Raw genomic sequence first — 21,365 nt, forward strand, 5'->3', positions numbered from 1 at the left:
TACTATTTCTGCAGCCAGGTTCCCCCCTATATACTATTTCTGCAGCCAGGTCCCCCCATATACTATTTCTGCAGCCAGGTGACCCCTATATACTATTTATGCAGCCAGGTGCTGTCACGATCATGGTCATGGTCGTGACTCCTGTAACCGCATGCAGTTGCCTGCGGGCTAGGTCTGGTTGTCAATCACAGGTGAGGGCTGTAGTAGGTTGCCTCACCTATGGTTGCCGCTGGCAACATTATTTATGTGGCAGCATAGCAGCCTGAGCTGTTGCGAGGCAGCTTGCTATGTTGTGCATGCAGTTGCACTTTGCAACGTGTGTTTATATGTGTGCACTTTCCTTGTCTGGTGTGCACGGAGTTTATTGTGTGTGTATTCCCCTTTAAGTTGCTGTCTTCCCTTACCTGGTGTTGGAAGGGTTAACTTCCTTCCTAGTGTGTGTGCACTGAGTGTGTCTGTGTGGGTGTGGCTACTTGGGCCTATATAGCTTCTGTTGTGATTCAGAAGCTGAGGGGGTACTCCAGCCTTGTAGTAAGCTGGAGGCACCCTCCTGGTCTCTAATACCATCTGCCAGTGAGGGTCACCCTTGTGGTCATACTGTCATGGCTGAGGATGGGGGAAACCCTCAGCCGTGCGATGCCACGAGATGTTAGTCGCTGCTCGGCCAGGACAACAGAATAAGGGAGCAGGTCACCTCCTAACGCATCCCTAATCCGATCCCGACTCCTAGCTGCATGAGCCGACCTTGAAGGTAGGAGGGCTCATGCTCAGGAACCTCGGATCCCTACTCACCCTCCGCCGATCCCTGAACTAGGAGCTGGGTAGACCACCTGTTCCTCCTGGATGCGGAGAAACAGGAGTCTAAACTGGCCAAGCTGAAAGGGGATATAAACAGAAGCAGACTATGGATATGGCAGGAGAGTGAAAGACTTCCATCCCTACCTGCCACAGACACACTGATTGGACTCCAGCACTTGAGCTCAGGGATCCAGTCAGTGTGTCTGTGGCAGGTAGGGGTGGAAGTCTTTCACTCTCCTGCCATATCAATAGTCTGCTTCTGTTTATATCCCCTTGAGGCTTGGCCAATTTAGACTCCTGTTTCTCCGCATCCAGGAGGAACAGGTGGTCTACCCAGCTCCTAGTTCAGGGATCGGCGGAGGGTGAGTAGGGATCCGAGGTTCCTGAGCATGAGCCCTCCTACCTTCAAGGTCGGCTCATGCAGCTAGGAGTCAGGGTCAGATTAGGGATGCGTTAGGAGGTGACCTGCTCCCTTATTTTGTTGTCCTGGCCGAGCAGCGATTAACATCTCGTGGCATCGCACGGCTGAGGGTTTCCCCCATCCTCAGCAGTGACAGGTGCCCCCCTATATACTATTTCTGCAGCCAGTTCCCCGTATATACTATTTCTGCAGCCAGGACCCCCCTATATACCATTTCTGCAGCCAGGACCGCCCAATATTCTATTTCTGCAGCCAGGTGCCCCCCCCCCCCCTATATACTATTTCTGCAGCCAGGTCCCCCCATATACTATTTCTGCAGCCAGGTCCCCCCATATACTATTTCTGGACCCAGATGACCCCTATATACTATTTATGCAACCAGGTGCCCATTTTTTTTCATTGCAATGAATAAGGAGGTGGATGGAAACGTAAAAGAATATTTTCCCATTCGTTAAACATATGTTTTTATCAGATGATGCCTCCAAATCTTATTTTAAAAGAATAATATCACAAAAAGTTTGTTTTTTGTTAAAAAACTGACACAAATGTAATGAGACGTAATCATAAAATTACATACATTTGAATACTTTTTTTTTACAGCATGTTTAAACTTAAAGTAAAGTAAAAACAACATGTGAAGGCTACCTAAGTCTATGGAAAGCATTGGAAACTGAATGATGCTTCAAGCAGTGATGCCCAAGGCCACTTTAAAGGGTCCTCCACATTTGCTATATTGATGACCTATGCTCAGGATAGGTCATCAATATCAGATTAGTGGTGGCCAAACTGACAGCACCCCCCTGATCAGCTGTTTGAAAAGAATGCAGCGCTCGTATTAGCAATCAGTTCTCTTCGCTGTTTGACATGGCAATGCATACGATGCAACAGCTCTCTGCAAACCAAATAAAGTACAAAAATGTATTATATTGCTAATGCTGTTCTTATAAATTAGAGATGCTTGTACAAAATTATCTGAGCCCGTCTGCCACACGTCAAGGCGATCTCTGTAAGATGGGAATCTAACACTAAGTTCACCTCTTATGTGCCATTTTGCACACAATGTATTTGACAAACATCTCTAATTTATAAGCTTAGCATTAGCAATATAACAGAGCTCCAGATGGCGACCAAAATGGTCCCAAATGCGACTTAAAATTGCTAAATAGCGACAAGACTTTGTAGTCTTGTCGCCATTTGCGCCTAGACCCTCCGCTGCTCTGCAGCTGGCACAAACTGACATGGCACGCGCTGCTATCAGCGCATGCCATGTTCTTCTCAACAGCACAGTGGAGAAGGAGGCAATCCCTCCCCCTGCACCGCTACTGCCACAAATGGGCTGATAGCAGGGAGGAGGAGGGGCTGTGGCCACTGCGCCACCAATGAATATCCTTTATGCTTAATACAAACGCAGGCTCCGCTGCGGGTGCCGGCCATATCCCATACCTGGCACCCAGCCTCTATGACTGTGTGCTGCGATCCACCGCTATTAAGCCCTCAGGTGCCGCACCTGATGGGTTAATAGCGGCGGATCGCAGCGCACAGTCATAGAGGCTGGGTGCCGGGTATGGCATATGGCCGGCACCTGCAGCGCAACCTGCATTTGTATTAAGCATAAACTATATTCTTTGGTGGCGCAGTGGCCACAGCCCCTCCTCCTCCCTGCACCAAAACACCCCCAACCCCATTATTATAAAATTGAATCATTGGTGGCGCAGTGTGCCCCCAACCTCCCCCCCCCCACTCAAGTATTATAATCATTGGTGGCAGTTCCGTTCGGAGCCCCAGCAGTGTAAAGCCTGGGGCTCCGATCGTTTATCATGGTAGCCAGGATGGTACTGAAGCACAGGCTGCCATAGTCGGCTGTATAGAACGAGTGAGGGGCAGTAACGTTTTAAAACTTAAAGTTTAATTAGGACTGTTTTAAGAAAAAGCCCCTACCAGACAAACAAGACAAACGACAATTAACAGTGTGGGACCCACATTAATGAGTCACCATTGTACGAATCCGCTGGTAATATTACAGAACTGCGGAGCCGAACAAAAAAGCAGCACCATATGCAGTCTTTTGGTAGGGTGCCGCAGACTAATAAAGATGCCAGAGGCAAATAAAAGGGTGGATCTTACCGGTGGTGCCAGTTGGGTCCCTCGAGTGCACTGACCACGCATCAAGCACTCAATAGTGCCACTAATATCATTATGTCTCCTAAATCATTCACTTTATTTAGAGCGTGTGTACGCTCATTCGTTCTAAACATGATCATTACACCTTGGTTGATTATATCTTTTTGATGACGACACCTTTCCAAGGTGCCGGTCATTTTGTCCCAACTGTCTTTAGGCTTCGGGTGGCCACTGGACCCTGTCTGGGTCCTAGTGGGTACGCCTGTTACTTAATGTTCCCCCTTCCTTAGGTCCCATTTGTAAGTGATTTGCTTTATCACCACCAATATTTATAGGTGTAGTAGTAGGAGTCGCTCGTATTATATGGTCACTCCTCCCACCTCTTTTCATGATACAGCCGACGCCGCGCCCGGGCTGGTAGGACCTCCCTGACGGTGACGCCTACCATTACGTCACAGCAGCTGCGGCATCCGAGCTGCACATCGCATATGCGCGCATGCGCTGGTTAGGAGGCGGATCGCAACGTCAGCTGACATATGCCTTAGTCACATGACGGCGGCCGCACTCCTCGCGCAGGCGCACCACATACCCCCTTCCATTTAAACTTACTGGCGCATTTATTAGCGCAGACAGACGCCAATACTACATGCGGGCGTCAAACCACACTCCCGCTTCTCATGGCACCAGCCACGCGGCTTCCATGACCTCAATAGTAAGTACACCTCCTTATTTTTATGCCACAAATACATCAGCTTTTGGTGGGTTCAATATCTGAATGGGTTTTGTTTTGTTATTACACCACAGGTATCCGGACTGATTTGGGACCACACTGGTCTAGTCAGGTCTGCGCAATCCTTTTTGGCTTACCCTTTCCCATTATCTATCACAATAGGATAAGGGTATAGACCTAATCCTCCACCCATGACCCCTGTCCCCTGATGAGTCGGGGGGGGGGTCTTCATTCTATCTTTATGAAGTGGAGGTACTTTTTGTAGTTTTGATTTATTCTCCATTAGATGAAACGCGTAGGAACGCAGAATAAATCTATCAGAACTTAGATCATTTTTCACCTTACTAGCTATCATCACCCTTGGGGCCAATCCATGCTGTCCCTATAGGGTCAATTAGGGTTCACTTATTAGGGTTAGGTTCCGGACGAGGTCACCCCTTGCGGGGAAAGGACCCCGTGTTAGGAGGCACCTAGGGATTTACAGGCCAAGTAGGGCAAAAACAGGGATAGTCTCTCCCTGCAGCCCCTGGCACCAGGTGAAATTGAAAAGAGGACGCGTTTTTCGGACCCGAGAAGCCCCTCATCCTCCAGGGTTTTGGACTATAAGGTCCCAACTGGCACCACCGGTAAGATCCACCCTTTTATTTGCCTCTGGCATCTTTATTAGTCTGCGGCACCCTACCAAAAGACTGCATATGGTGCTGCTTTTTTGTTCGGCTCCGCAGTTCTGTAATATTACCAGCGGATTCGTACAATGGTGACTCATTAATGTGGGTCCCACACTGTTAATTGTCGTTTGTCTTGTTTGTCTGGTAGGGGCTTTTTCTTAAAACAGTCCTAATTAAACTTTAAGTTTTAAAACGTTACTGCCCCTCACTCGTTCTATACATTCCTTGTTACAGAGCAGTACACCTTGGGAGAGTGCTTTAACACTATCTCCCTCTAGGGACCACCCTTTTGTTTTGCCATAGTCGGCTCCCTGCTGCTGTGTGCACAAAGCACAGAGCAGCAGGGACAGTGTAAGAACCAATTCACCCTGACAGACCTCTATTAGGGTGAATAGGACAGGGGATGAAAGGGGGGTAAATTTTTTTTTTGTTTTTTTTTTTTTAACCTTTTAAAAAAAAAAAAAAAAAAATTACTAACACCAAAATATAAAGTTTAAATCACCTTGTCCCGACAAAAAATTAGGTAAGGACTGTTCTATTATGGTCCAGACGTTCCATAAATTGTGGAATGCATGCAGCTTTTTTGGCATTATTTTTTCACGTGGTATCGAGTATCGCAATACTTTTTTATGGTATTGAAATAAAGTCTAAATTTTGGTATCGTGACAACCCTAGGTAAGACATGTGTGTTTTTTTATTTTTTATACGGAAATTATATGTATTTTAAATTTGGCGACTAAAAATTTAAATTTGGCTCCAAAATTTTTCAGGTTAGGAGCCAATGGCTCCTTGATATTTATTTTTAGTCTGGAGCCCTGTATAATACATTTTTGTACTTTATTTGGTTTGCAGAGAGCTGTTGCATTGTATGTTTTGTGTTTTCAGCCATAGCAATGTGCACCTGAGCATTGGGATGGGTTGACTAACCCCCCTTGGTGTAGCTGACTCCATTTGGTCTAGCACTCCTTATCAGTCTGTTTGCCTCATAGGCTGATTTTAATTAGCATGAGTATAAATCTTAGTTTTCTCTGCATGCATGTTGGTACTTGTAGACCCTGGACTCAATGGAGGCCATTTGGCACCAGAAATGAGAAAAACCAAAGGAGGTCCAGCAGCACCCTCTGAACTTCATGGTCGCTGTCATGGCACAAAACAGGTGAACTTAGTGTTAGGTTCCCATCTTACAGAGATCGCCTTGACGTGTGGCAGACGGGCTCAAATAATTTTGTACAAAATGATTTGCCAAGCATCTCTAATTTATAAGCATAGCATTAGCAATATTTTTGTACTTTATTTGGTTTGCAGAGAGCTGTTGCATTGTATCTTAAAGACACTTGAAAGGATATTAACGATAGGTTACACGTATGAAATTAGGTCAGAAGCAAATAGAAAATTAGCGTGCCTACTTGAAAAAAATGTGATACCTTTATTAATGAATGGGTATGAGCAGGATCATCAATGTGCTCAGATACTATAATATATTTAAAAAGAATCTCCTATTGTAGATAGGTGGCGAAAAAATGAATCACTCGAGGGTTTGGGGTGATTATAGGTAAATCAGTGGGAAAAAATTATTTCTCTAGATAACCCTATGGAACCATGTCCTGAGGCACAGGGATGTCCCCTGATGGTGGAGACACCCTGCCCCCGTACCTAAGGCTAGATATGGCCTTAGTGACGCCCTACTTAGCAAAGCTGGATCGGGAAATATTGATCGAGGGAAAAAAAAACCGAAAGAATAAGTCTAATATAAAGAATATAAAGACACAACCCCAACGCGTTTCGGCTGCATACAGCAGCTCATCAGGAGGTGATATAGGTGTAATAAACGTAGGGAATAGAAAAAGCAATGGTGGTTAGAAAAGAGAGATGGTACTTAGCTCCTTAGTATACTTGATTGTGCTGTGTATACAGATATGTACCTCTGTCCGTTTGTATGATGAAGTCTAAAGGTAAAAAGGTACTGGATGTCAGGTATTCATTCTTAGAATTATACACAGGTCTGTGGTTTAAATATAATGTGTACTTACCAGACAGAGGGGGGCCCGATGGAGAGTGCAACTAGTATACTGGAGGCTGGAGGGCTCGAATCGGCATGTCAGCGCTTGCTATTTAAGCGCCGGCTATTTCGTGCTTCCGGACGCCGGGGAGAAGGGACGCATCACTTCCGGTCCTTGAAGCGCACTCTGGAACGCATGTGTGGCTGGAGATGCTACAGGTTGCTGGTCTGTATATAATTACTGGTAACTAATAATTCGGCCAGAATAATTGATGCAGGATAGTTCTATCATCCCCTACCCACACAGGATTAGGGGTAGGGGGAATACAACCTATGTTTTGAGCATTTAAGTACCGAATCTCAATCGGAGGAATTAGCATGATAACAGGATATGCAGATCATCACGTACATATAACAAAAGATTTAAGGACTATATGAACGTGAGAAAAAGGGATTGGAGTGACAGTGATATATGTCATCATTCCTGAGAAATGGTGCTTCACGCACCGGCATGGACAGAAAAAAGGACAAAAACTGGAGATATTCAAATAAGATGAGAACAGGGGCACAATCTCCGGTCACAGTCGCCAAGTGGTCTAAATGAGCGACTCACATACACATGCTTTATTTGATATAATTTTTCTATTAAAAAATAAAAATAAAAATTTTCCTTTATTGGAGATTGTTACCCATCAATTTTTTTGTTCAAGTAAGCACGCTAATTTTCTATTTGTTTCTGTTGCATTGTATGTTTTGTTCTATGTTGTTTTTTCAGCCATAGCAAAGTACACCTGCGCATTGGGATGTGCCGACTAGGCCCCCCCTCCTTTTTTTCTTTTCCTTGACATGGCAGTGGTAAGCAGGGGTAATTACGACTCCGCCGTGCCATTCACTTGAATAGGACAGCTCCCTCCTATTCACTTTAATGGACGGAGTTGCTGTAAAAACAGCGTTCCAGCATTGGGGCCTTCGCCGATCTGATATTGATGACCTATCCTAATGATAGGTCATCAATATAGCAAAAGCAGACAACCCCTTTAAGTTGCATCAAATTACAATATTTTCCATTGTCATTTTAGGCAATATAAAAAAGCCATGATGATTACTTACACAAGCACCACAATTCCCATCTTCGAAAAAATCAACATCTACTAAGTTGCTGAGTTCCTCAAACAATGAAGAATCTGTTTGGGGAAAAAAAGTATACGTACATTAGATGTGCACGCTGCAACCAAAAAAACACCAAGAGAAACTGTTACCATGATCTCAAATAAGAACATCAGCACAACACTCTTGACACAATTATACTAGTGGACAGTATTATAAACATTAAACGGATTGTTCCATCTGGATATGCTATAAGAGATCGATAGGAGTGGGTCCCACCTCAAGATCTTACCCCTCTCTAAAGGGTTTCTGTCACCTCCCCTAAGCCAAAAAACGATTTTAAAGCAGCCATGCAGCACAGCTTACCTTGATTAGGCTGTGCTCTTTTATCTTGAAATCCGTCCAGCAGTTACTGCAAAAAACGACTTTTATTGATATGCAAATGTGTCCTGAAGGTGCCCAGAGGGGCGTTTTGTTCTTCTTAGAGAGCCCAGTACCGCCCCTCTTACAGTGCCCAGCCCGCCTTCCTTGCACTGTCTAACCGCCGCCTCCAGCCTGCCACAGCCTCTCCTCCCTCTCCTCCCCCTCCCTCACGCCGAACGAACTCTCGCACAGGCGCAGTACCCACTGAGGGCTGCGCCTGTGCGATCAGCAGGAGACTGAGGGCAGCAGCTTCATCTTCGTCACTGGGCATGCGCCGAGCCCAGTGACGTCCGATGCTCGCTCTTCCCTCAGTCAGCAGGGAAGAGCGAGCATCGGACGTCACTGGGCTCAGGGCATGCCCAGTGACGAGGATGAAGCTCCTGCCCTCAGTCTCCTGCAGATCGCACAGGCGCAGCCCTCAGTGGGTACTGCGCCTGTGCGAGAGTTCGTTCGGCGTGAGGGAGGGGGAGGAGAGGGAGGAGAGGCTGTGGCAGGCTGGGGGCGGTTAGACAGTGCAAGGAAGGCGGGCTGGGCACTGTAAGAGGGGCGGTACTGGGCTCTCTAAGGGGAACAAAACACCCCCCTCTGGGCACCTTCAGGACACATTTACATATCAATCAAAGTCGTTTTTTGCAGTAACTGCTGGACGGATTTCAAGATAAAAGAGCACAGCCTAATCCAGGTAAGCTGTGCTTCATGGCTGCTTTAAAATCGTTTTTTGGCTTAGGGGAGGTGACAGAATCCCTTTAAGTGTGCTGCTAGGAATGGAGAGGAGGCTGTACATGCCAGGCTCTCTATATTCACTGCTATGGGACTTCCAAAAATAGCAGCGTACAGTCGTGGCCAAAAGTTTTGAGAATGACACAAATATTAGTTTTCACAAAGTTTGCGGCTAAACTGCTTTTAGATCTTTGTTTCAGTTGTTTCTGTGATGTAGTGAAATATAATTACACGCACGTCATACGTAGTGTTGAGCGCGAATATAAGAATATCGAATTTTTTTCGCGAATATCGGCACTTCGCTAATTCGCGAATATTTCGAATATAGTGATATAAATTCGATATTTTGAATATTCGTTTTTTTTTTTGTTTTTTTTTAGTGTTATATTTTTTTCTTTCCCACTTCCCTAAAGTTGTTCTTACCTGTCCTTTGGATTCCTGGCTTCCTGGCTGCTCCAGTCAGTGCCCGTTGCCGCTTCTGCCGACTTCCATGCTCATGGAGCGTCCCCATCACCATGGGAACATCTCCATATACTAGAATGTACTGTCGGATTTGAGAATTACGTTGAAATCGCAATTCGATTTTTTCAAGTTATAATAATCAAATTTCGATTTTTAACTTAGCACTGCTATATTTCATATTCGTTAGCCTAATATGGCATATAGCAGTGCTAAGTTAAAATCGAAATTCGATTATTATAACTTGAAAAAATCGAATTGCGATTTCAACGTAATTCTCAAATCCGACAGTACATTCTAGTATATGGAGTCGTTCCCATGGTGATGGGGACGCTCCATAACTAAGCATGGAATATGGCTTCAATGGCTTGGTAGAATTAGCGAATTGACGAATATATTCGTTATATTCCACAAAACGAATATAACGAATGTATTCGTCATATATCACAAAACGAAGATAACGAAGTATTCTGCATCTTCATTTTAGCTACCTATTCATCAATTTCGCTAATTCTAGCAATGATATAGGAAAGTTGACTATAGAGACAGCTAAGTTTAATTCGCTATGCGATTATATGACTGCTTTTTTTTATAAATAGTATAATTATAATAATTATCAGGTATTATAATTATTCTATTTATTTAAAAAAAAGCAGTAATATAATCGCATAGCGAATTAAACTTAGCTGTCTCTATAGTCAACTTTCCTATATCATTGCTAGAATTAGCGAAGTTGATGAATAGGTAGCTAAAACGAAGATGCAGAATACTTCGTTATCTTCGTTTTGTGGAATATAATGAATATATTCGTCAATTCGCTAATTCTACCAAGCCATTGAAGCCAACCATATAGTAAACCAGGTCCAAGTTGGAATCGCAATTCGATTATGTCAAGTTATAATAATCGAATTTCGATTTTAACTTAGCACTGCTATATGCCATATTAGGCTAACTAATATGGCATATAGCAGTGCTAAGTTAAAAATCGAAATTCGATTATTATAACTTGAAAAAAAATCGAATTGCGATTTCAACGTAATTCTCAAATCCGACAGTACATTCTAGTATATGGAGATGTTCCCATGGTGATGGGGACGCTCCATGAGCATGGAAGTCGGCAGAAGCGGCAACGGGCACTGACTGGACAGCTAAGTTTAATTCGCTATGCGATTATATTACTGTTTTTTTTTTTAAATAAATAGAATAATTATAATACCTGATAATTATTATAATTATACTATTTATAAAAAAAAGCTGTAATATAATCGCATAGCGAATTATACTTAGCTGTCTCTATAGTCAACTTTCCTATATCATTGCTAGAATTAGCGAAATTGATGAATATGTAGCTAAAATGAAGATGCAGAATACTTCGTTATCTTCGTTTTGTGATATATGACGAATACATTCGTTAACTTCGTTTTGTGGAATATGACGAATACATTCGTTATATTCGTTTTGTGGAATATAACGAATATATTCGTCAATTCGCTAATTCTACCAAGCCATTGAAGCCATATTCCATGCTTATGGAGCATCCCCATCACCATGGGAACGACTCCATATACTAGAATGTACTGTCGGATTTGAGAATTACGTTGAAATCGCAATTCGATTTTTTCAAGTTATAATAATCGAATTTCGATTTTAACTTAGCACTGCTATATGCCATATTAGTTAGCCTAATATGGCATATAGCAGTGCTAAGTTAAAATCGAAATTCGATTATTATAACTTGAAAAAAATCGAATTGCAATTTCAATAGGAGAGTAGCCTTTAAGTTAAAATCGAAATTCGATTATTTAAATCGCATATTAATCGCGATAACAAGAATAATGACGAATATTCTATCGAATATTCGCGAATTTCGTCGAAATCGAATATGGCACCTGCCGCTCATCACTAGTCATACGTTTCAAAGGCTTTTACAATTACATGACATTTATGCAAAGAGTCCGTATTTGCAGTGTTGGCCCTTCTTGTTCAGGACCTCTGCAATTCGGCTGGGCATGCTCTCAATCAACTTCTGGGCCAATTCCCGACTGATAGCAACCCATTCTTTCATAATCACTTCTTGGAGTTTGTCAGAATTAGTGGGTTTTTGTTTGTCCACCCGCCTCTAGAGGATTGACCACAAGCTATCATGGGATTAAGATCTGGGGAGTTTCCAGGCCATGGACCCAAAATATCAACGTTTTGGTCCCCGAGTCACTTAGTTATCACTTTTGCCTTATGGCACGGTGCTCCATCGTGCTGGAAAATGCATTGTTCTTCACCAAACTGTTGTTGGATTGTTGGAAAACGTTGCTGTTGGAGGGCGTTTTGGTACCATTCTTTATTCATGGCTGTGTTTTTGGGCAAAATTGTGAGTGAGCCCACTCGCTTGGATGAGAAGCAACCCCACACATGAATGGTCTCAGGATGCTTTACTGTTGGCATGACACAGGACTGATGGTAGCGCTCACCTTTTCTTCTCTGGACAAGCCATTTTCCTGATGCCCCAATCGGAAAGAGGCTTCATCGGAGAATATGACTTTGCCCCAGTCTTCAGCAGTTCATTCACCATATTTTCAGCAGAATATCAATAAGGAGAGAAGTGGCTTCTTTGCCGCCCTTCTTGACACCAGGCCATCTTCCAAAAGTCTTCGCCTCACTGTGCGTGCAGATGCACTCACACCTGCCTGCTGCCATTCCTGAGCAAGCTCTGCACTGGTGGCACTCCGATCCCACAGCTGAATCCTCTTTAGGACACGATCCTGGTACTTGCTGGACTTTCTTGGACGCCCTGAAGCCTTCTTAACAAGAATTGAACCTCTTTCCTTGAAGTTCTTGATGATCCTATAAATTGTTGATTGAAGGTGCAATCTTAGTAGCCACAATATCCTTGCCTGTGAAGCCATTTTTATGCAACGCAATGATGGCTGCGCGCGTTTCTTTGCAGGTCACCATGGTTAACAATGGAAGAACAATGATTTCAAGCATCACCCTCCTTTTAACAGGTTAAGTCTGCCATTTTAACCCAATCAGCCTGACATAATGATCTCCAGTCTTGTGCTCGTCAACATTCTCACCTGAGTTAACAAGAGGATTACTGAAATGATCTCAGCAGGTCCTTTAATGACAGCAATGAAATGCAGTGGAAAGGTTTTTTTTGGGATTAAGCTCATTTTTATGGCAAAGGACTATGCAATTCATCTGATCACTCTTCATAGCATTCTGGAGTATATGAAAATTGCTATTATAAAAAAACTTAAGCAGCAACTTTTCCAATTTCCAATATTTTTGTAATTCTCAAAACTTTTGACCACCACTGTATATGGGATCACCGCAGACATTCATGGCATATTCTGAGCGATTCCCTTTTACAATATATGTCAATCTCAAATGTTTAAAAAACTGCCTTATGTCTCTATAGGCCAGTGTGCACTTATGCTCCATTCCTTATGGGCTTCTCGGTGTCTGACTACTTAAAAGTGGTGTGACTGCACAGAGCCAGGTAGCACTTCCTTTTCAGTCCCCAATGTGTCAATGACATCAATTTCTGGTGTACACTAACTGATAACTTACCTAAAGTCTTGTGGGAAATGTTGCATATAGCTTACAGATACATAAGCTCTTCATGACTCCTCTACAAGCCTGCACACAAACTATACTATAGACTCCCAAAACCTTGTCCAAAGCAGCTCCTCAGTTAATGACTGGTTTATTAGGAGACCAAAGTGGAAATCAGGTTTTATTCATATGATCAGTCGGACACCATTGTGTATGGGCCTTTCGGGGTGGTAGCTCTTCTTATGGGCAGGGATAGGGGGATGTTCTCTCCCTACCCAAATAGAAGGGAGGGAACATTGTGATCCCAGGTCTGTATCTGTGAGCTAAGTTAGGCTACTTTCACACTAGCGTTTAAGTTTTCCAGTATTGATTTCCGTCATAGGGGCTCAATACAGGAAAAAACGCTTCAGTTTTGTCCCTATTCATTGTCAATGGGGACAAAACTGAACAGAACGGAATGCTCCAAAATGCATTCTGTTCCATTTAGTTGCGTTCCCAGACCGGAGAGCAAACCGCAACATGTTGTATTTTGCTTTCTGTCCTGGGAAACTGATCAAGACAGAACCGTCATGACCCCCAATGCAAGTCAATGGGGACGGATACGTTTTCTCTGCCACAATAGAAAACAGATCAGTCCCCCATTGACTTTCAATGGAGTTCATGACGGATCCGTCTTAGGTATGTTAAAGGGTTTCTGCAGTTTTTTTTAAACTGATGATCTATCCTCTGGATAAATCATCAGCATCTGATCGGCGGGGATCCGCCACCCGGGATCCCCGCCGGTCAGCTGTTTGAGAAGGCAGCGGCGCTGGCAGTAGTGCCGAGGCCTTCTCGCTGTTTACCGCAGGCTCAGTGACGTCACGACTAGTATCAATGGCCTCGGCGGGGCTGAGCTCCATTCAAATGAACAGAGTTTAGCCCTGACCAGGCTATTGATACTATTGGATAACCCCTTTGACCCTTTCCTGACAGAGATTTTCCATTTTTCCTACATTCCTGGTGCCATGCCATTTGTATTATTCCATTCATATAGACATACAAACTTGTTTTTTGTGAAACAAATTGTACTTTCGAATGGCACATTGCTGGGATGTAGTCGGAAGCTTGAAAAAAAATTCCAAAGTAGGTGGAATTGGAAAAAAAAAAAAAAATTCATTATGTGGTAAAACTGACTTGTGCTCTTCATTTTCCAGATCAGTACAATTGTGGTGATAACATATTTGTTTGTTTTTCTTGTCCTGTTCATCGCCATATTCTGACCGCCATAACTTATTTTTTTGTTTGTTTTTTATAGTTATGTCCACGGAGATGTGCAACGACTCATTTTTGGGCAGGATGATCTGTAGTCATTATTTGTAACACTTTGGGGTGTGTGACTTTTTTAAAAAGACAAAGTGATGAAAAAACTGGCATATGGATTTTTTTTATAATAAATTATATATATATTTATTTATTTATAATTAAATGTTATGTTTAAAGGTTATGTCGCTGACTGACATTATCCCATCGCTAATGTCAGCAGTACATAACAGTATGCTTTCTAAGTCTCTCCCTGCTGCAGTTTTCCTAAAATATGCTAATGAGCCTCTAAGTGCTATGAGGGCGCTGCTTCAGCACCTAGAGGCTCGGTCCACTCACCCTTTTTTGCATGACCAGGTCCCTTTGATTGGCTTGCGATTTCTCCTCTTCGTCCAGGAAATCCCGCACCTGCGCCGTCCCGTTTAGTATTCGGCGCAGGCACAGTGAGTGAAGCCTGCAGCCGGCTTCACTCACTGCGCAGGCACCAAATACTAAACGGGCTGGCGCCTGCGCAGTGAGGGAGGCCCGGCAGCAGGAGCGCGTCCTTCACTCACTGCGCCAAATAGTTAACAGGATGGCGCAGGTGCGGGATTTCCTGGACGAAGAGGAGAAAGCGCAAGTCAAGCAAAGGGACTTGGGCATGCCAAAGGGTGCGTAGACCGAGCCAGTAGGTGCTGAAGCAATGCCCTCATAGCACCTAGAGGCTCATTAGCATATTAAGTGTTTATTTTAAGAAAACTGCAGCAGGCAGAGACTTAGAAAACAGACTTATGTACTGCTGACATTAGCCCATCGTAATGTCAGTCTGCTACATAACATAATGTATGATGACAGAAACCTTTTAATATCCTACACAGAAATTGCTATATTACAATTCAGTGCTGCCACCTGCTGTCCTGACTTGTAATGTACCAACAATGAGACTAGAAGCCTAGTACAGGCTCTTGCTCATTACTTACATGGAATGCCTTTCCTGATCTCTGCCCAGGTAAAGCATTCCTACCCGCTAAGCAGGCACTCTTCCAGGTTTTAGGTCACATTTGATCACGGCATCTGAGGGGTTAAATGTCTCTGATTGGCTGCACAGTGGCTCAGTGGGTAGCACTGGTGCCTAGGTTCAAATCTGACCAGTGACAGCTTAATGCAAATGTATGGAAAGCGCTGGAGAATATAGCAACACTATATAAATGCATAAAGTAATTAAATACAGTAACAGCAGTCACCCAGTTGCTATGGTACTTTGTCCACTCAGGAGTGGGCGCCATCTTTAACCACTACAGGACCGCCGCACGCAGAAATGCGTCCTGGCGGCAGGCCCTGTTATTCCTCCTGGACGGGCCGATGCGTCCTCCTTTTTGGAGGATGAGGCCTCGCCCTCCAAATCCTCGGAGTCTGAAGAGGAGATGTCTGCCATTCTGGGCCATTTGGGTGGGCGAGCCCCCAGGGTATCTTCACGGAGGGAGGCTAGAGAAGATTTAACTTCCTCCTGAATCATAGTTCTAAATTCCTGCATAATTGAGGGTTGTTCTTCTCTCACCAACTTGGCAATACAATCTTTGCAAAGTTTCTTAGCATATTCATAGGGAAGCCTGACGGAGCACTGGATGCATGTGGCGGTCTTCCTGGGCTTTTTTAAAGCAAGTTTGGCCTAAAGTGAGAGAGCAGCCCATCAATTTTATGTCGATCCAGTATAGGTGCATAAACATTAGATGCAGTATACCAGAAACCCCCCAGGGGGAGGGGGCTCATACCAGTGGTTATCAGAACAGTATACTAAGGCACCCTCCCCACTGGTCTCACATCTGTCAAGCTGCCGGCATGCCCAGGTGGGCTACTCACACAGGGGTGCTCTGGAGCGGTCTGCTACTTCTGCTGCGGCTCCTTCTCCTGGTCCATGTCCGGTGATGCGGAGAGCAATGCAGAGAGCTCAGCGGGAAAGTGCTTGTGAGCTTTTTTGTAAAAGACATCTACTTCCAGGTTTCGTCTGGCGGCCCGGAAGTGACGCCAGGCGTGCGCGCCTGCGCGGAACGTCCTTCCGGTCGGCTACCTACACAGGGAGGTAGGCGACCCAGCAGCAGCTCAGGGCAGGCTTCCCACAACAGGGAGCGTGACCCCGGCGTCTCCCTTTCAGCTTTGGAACTAAGTCAGCTTTGAAAGGCCCTCAAAGGAGGCAATATTCACCACTGATGCGGTCACCCAGGTATAGAAAAAAATAATAATAAAAAGAGGTCCTTATCCACTTCACCTCCCTGAAAGCCAGAGAGGACTTTTCTCTGTCCTGGCCACTATAGGGGCAGGAACACACTGGTGAATGGTGGTGGGAGGGGTCCTTTTAACCTATCTCTGTTCCTGCCCCTACAGAGGACAGGGGTCAATCTCTCTGGGCCGTAATGGTGGTGAAGTGGAAATTCTCAGTTATTATTCGTAAAAAGCTTTTCAAAGACCCAAAAGTCCTTTTAAGGACTAGTGTGTGTGTGTGTGTGTGTGTGTGTGTGTGTGTGTGTGTGTGTGTGTGTGTGTGTGTGTGTCTCTCTTAGAGCAGCAATAGAGTTTTACCTGCGCTAAATTGATCAGTCTCAGGGACAGTTTTTACTACCCAAAACTTTTCAAAGACCCCAAAGTCCTATTAAGGACTACTGTGTGTGTGTGTTTGACAGCAGCAAGATATTTTTCTTTAAAGGGAACCTGTCACCGGGATTTTGTGTATAGAGCTGAGGACATGGGCTGCTAGCACATCCGCAATACCCAGTCCCCATAGCTCTGTGTGCTTTTGTTGTATAAAAAAAACAATTTGATACATATGCAAATTAACCTGAGAGGAGTCCTGTATGTGAGATGAGTCAGGGACAGGACTCATCTCAGGTTAATTTGCATATGTATCAAATTTTTTTTTTTTGACACAATAAAAGCACACAGAGCTATGGGGATTGGGTATTGTGGGATCTGCTAGCGGCCATCTAGCAGCCCATGTCCTCAGCTCTATACACAAAATCCCGGTGACAGGTTCCCTTTAATACCTATTAGTGACATATACAGTACATCATCCGCAGACTGTCTTTTTGCGTAAATTCAAATAATCAGCGCCACATTTATTGTCTATAGTGTGCGTGTAATACACATCTGTGACATATATAGTACTCCATCCGAAAACTTTCTTTAGGACAAATTCCAATAATCTGGGCCTGATCTAGTGTCCATATTCTGTGGGTTCCTGTGACATATACAGTATTCCATCAGAAAACTGTGTCTGTATTGCAAATTTCAAAAATCTGGGCCTAATCTACGGCCCATAGTGTGTGGCTTTCTGTGACATACAGTACGCCATCCTAAAACTGTTTCTTTAGGGCAAATTCAATTAATCTGGGCATAATCTAGTGTCATATTCTGTTGTGTTCTGTGACATACACTGTCCTGCATCCGAAAACGGTGTCTTTAACGGACTGTAAAACAATCTGTGCCGCATCTAGTGACAAAACATTAATATGAAGAAGGCGAGCACTAAGGGACGGGGAAGTGGGCGTGATGCTGATGGTGCATGCAGAGACCGTGGCCCTGGGCGCAATGTAACTGTGCCTGCTGCCAGTGCACCGTACCCAGCTTCATGTCCAACTTAGCTGGGCGGTGCAGGACAACACTGTCCAAGTCGGACCAGTGCAAGTCCAGTCTCTGTAGCCAAAAGTCTGGTCAACCGAATCATCACTCTGATCATCCTTCCTCCCACCATGGAGAGGCGTGAAAATCACATTGCATCCACAAGCAAGTGCAGATACAATGCAATTTTCATGGATGGTTGCTAAGGAGACGAGGGATGAGGACCTATCTTCATTCAGCAGGACCTGCGCTGATGTCACCCCGCTCACCACGTTTTGCAGGTCCGTCAAGAAGAACAAAGAAGAAGATCCCGGTTGCGTGAGCAAGTGGATGAGGCGAGTTATGTTTTTATTATTTTTTAACCCTCAATTGACATTATACTTAGCATTCTATATTAAAGAGGGGGGCTTCAAATGGGACATGGCATCTAAAAACCACGTGGAGTTCCTTTTCTTCTGCGCCCTGCCATGTGCCCATACAGCAGTTTATGACTACATGTGGGGTGTTTCTGTAACCTGCAGAATCTGGGTAATAAATATTGAGTTTTGTTTGGCTGTTAACCATCGATGTGTTCAAGAAAAAAAAATGGATTAAAATGGAAAATCTGCCAAAAAAGTGAAATAAAAAAATTTGATCTCCATTTTCCTTTAATTCTTAAACTAAGAATTAAAAAAAAAATGACATTTCCAAAATGATGCCAACATAAAGTCGACATATGGGGAATGTTAAGTAATAAATATTTTACGAGGTATCACTTTCTGTTTTAAAAGCAGAGAAATTGAAATTTAGAAAATTGCGAATTTTTCTAAATTTTGGGTAAATTTGGGATTTTTTCATAAATAAAAGGTGAAATATATTGACTCAAATTTATGACTATTATGAAGTACAATGTGTCACGAGAAATCAATCTCTGAATGACTTGGATAAGTAAAGTTCCAAAGTTATTACCACATAAAATGAGATATGTCAGTTTTGCAAAATTAGGCCTGGTCAGGAAGGGGGCAAATGGCCCAGAGGGCAAGTGGTTAATACAGAATGCTTAGTACAACAGCGCTGGAGGGGTTAAAAAATAAATAAAAATAATTTAACTCACCTTAATCCACTTGCTCGCGCTGCCCGGCTTCTCTTCTGTCTTCATCTTTGAGGAATGGGACCTTTGATGACGTCACTGCGCTCATCACATGACCCATCACCATGGTGTTGGATCATGTGACGGACCATGTGATGACCGCAGTGACGTCACCCCAGGTCCTTTTCCTGTGCATAGCAAAGATAAAGACAGAAGAGAAGCCAGGTTGTGCGAGCAAGTGGATTAAGGTGAGTTAAAGGGGTTGTCCGGGATCACAGTCTTTTTAACTAACATTAGTATTCACCATAAAATGTATCTGTAAGGTCCCCCTGAAGGTTCCCAGTTTTTTTTTTCACTCCTCCGGGTCACTGAAGCTGCGCTCGGTATTGTTTACATTGCAGCGCTCCCGCTATGTAATTTGCTGCCGCACTGCCTTATGGGTCCCGCAAGGCAGTGCGACTCTGCAGATTGACGTCTCAATCCTAATCATGGGAGGCGCGCCTACAGGACACGGGAGGCGCGCCTACAGGACACGGGAGGCGCGCCTACAGGACACGGGAGGCGCGCCTACAGGACACGGGAGGCGCGCCTACAGGACACGGGAGGCGCGCCTACAGGACACGGGAGGCACCCTTACCGAATCCATGCAGTGTACATGCAGATGAGAGGCGTGCACTATGCTAAACAGCAGCATTCTCTGCCTCCAAATCAACCTTCTTCAGCCCAGAATAACGTCCCTCTGGGCCGGTGACGTAACCGGCACAGAGGGGCGTTCTCTAGTGATGCCAGTTCCCTCCTACAAAACAGCCTCCTTGAGCGCTCTAGAATGCCTCTCTGTGCCGGTCACCGGGCTCTCTGCTAAGCGGAAGACGAGGCTTAGCACACCAGTAAGAAGCACGGTACGTCACCAGCTGAACAAAAAAATAACTTTTCCGGTCCACAAATTCAGTCTGAGGAATGGGGGCATCAGAATAAAGAAATAAAAAGGTAGAACACACATATATGTAGGCTGTAGTGAAAAGCAGCCTATTTACTAATAAATCACCGAACCCGGACAACCTCTTTAACCACTTCAGCCCCGCTAGGTGAAACCCCCTTCATGACCAGAGCACTTTTTACACTTCGGCACTACACTCCTTTCACCGTTTATCGCTCGTCATGCAACTTACCACCCAAATGAATTTTACCTCCTTTTCTTCTCACTAATGGAGCTTTCATTTGGTGGTATTTTATTGCTGCTGACATTTTTACTTTTTTTGTTATTAATCAAAATGTAACGATTTTTTTGCAAAAAAATGACATTTTTCACTTTCAGCTGTAAAATTTTGCAAAAAAAAACGACATCCATATATAAATTTTTCGCCAAATTTATTGTTCTACATGTCTTTGATAAAAATAAAATGTTTGGGCAAAAAAAATAAAATGGTTTGGGTAAAAGTTATAGCGTTTACAAACTATGGTACAAAAATGTGAATTTCCGCTTTTTGAAGCAGCTCTGACTTTCTGAGCACCTGTCATGATTCCTGAGGTTCTACAATGCCCAGACAGTAGAAAAACCCCACAAATGACCCCATTTCGGAAAGTAGACACCCTAAGGTATTCGCTGATGGGCATAGCGAGTTCATAGAACTTTTTATTTTTTGTCACAAGTTAGCGGAAAATGATGAGGATTTTATTTATTTATTTTTTTCTTACAAAGTCTCATATTCCACTAACTTGCGACAAAAAATAAAAAATTCTAGGAACTCGCCATGCCCCTCACGGAATACCTTGGGGTGTCTTCTTTCCAAAATGGGGTCACTTGTGGCGTAGTTATACTGCCCTGGCAATTTAGGGGCCCAAATGTGTGAGAAGAACTTTGCAATCAAAATATGTAAAAAATGACCGGTGAAATCCGAAAGGTGCACTTTGGAATATGGGTCCCTTTGCCCACCTTGGCAGCAAAAAAGTGTCACACATCTGGTATCGCCGTACTCAGGAGAAGTTGGGGAATGTGTTTTGGGGTGTCATTTTACATATACCCATGCTGGGTGAGAAAAATATCTTGGTCAAATGCCAACTTTGTATAAAAAAATTGGGAAAAGTTGTCTTTTGCCAAGATATTTTTCTCACCCAGCATGGGTATATGTAAAATGACACCCCAAAACACATTCCCCAACTTCTCCTGAGTACGGCGATACCAGATGTGTCACACTTTTTTGCTGCCAAGGTGGGCAAAGGGGCACCTATTCCAAAGTGCACCTTTCAGATTTTGCAGGCCATTTTTTACAGATTTTGATTGCAAAGTACTTCTCACACATTTGGGCCCCTAAAATTTATTTTTTGTCACAAGTTAGCGGAAAATGATGATTTTTTTTCCCCTCTTTTTTCCTTACATATTCCACTAACTTGCGACAAAAAATAAAAAA

General features: G+C 43.9%; 1 protein-coding gene across 2 annotated transcripts in view; it reads right to left on the bottom strand.

The window, feature by feature from the left end:
* The window catches only part of ATF6 (activating transcription factor 6), a 313,452-nt gene that overhangs the window by 286,476 nt on the left and 5,611 nt on the right, over positions 1–21,365 (bottom strand). For both annotated transcript variants that reach the window (XM_044302165.1, XM_044302164.1), the window contains exon 2: positions 7,848–7,921. In XM_044302165.1, the coding sequence (XP_044158100.1) occupies positions 7,848–7,921 (74 nt within the window). The remainder of the gene's footprint in view (positions 1–7,847; positions 7,922–21,365) is intronic.

Source organism: Bufo gargarizans, chromosome 7 (assembly GCF_014858855.1).
Source record: "Bufo gargarizans isolate SCDJY-AF-19 chromosome 7, ASM1485885v1, whole genome shotgun sequence".
In the NCBI taxonomy this organism is placed as follows: Eukaryota; Metazoa; Chordata; class Amphibia; order Anura; family Bufonidae; genus Bufo; species Bufo gargarizans.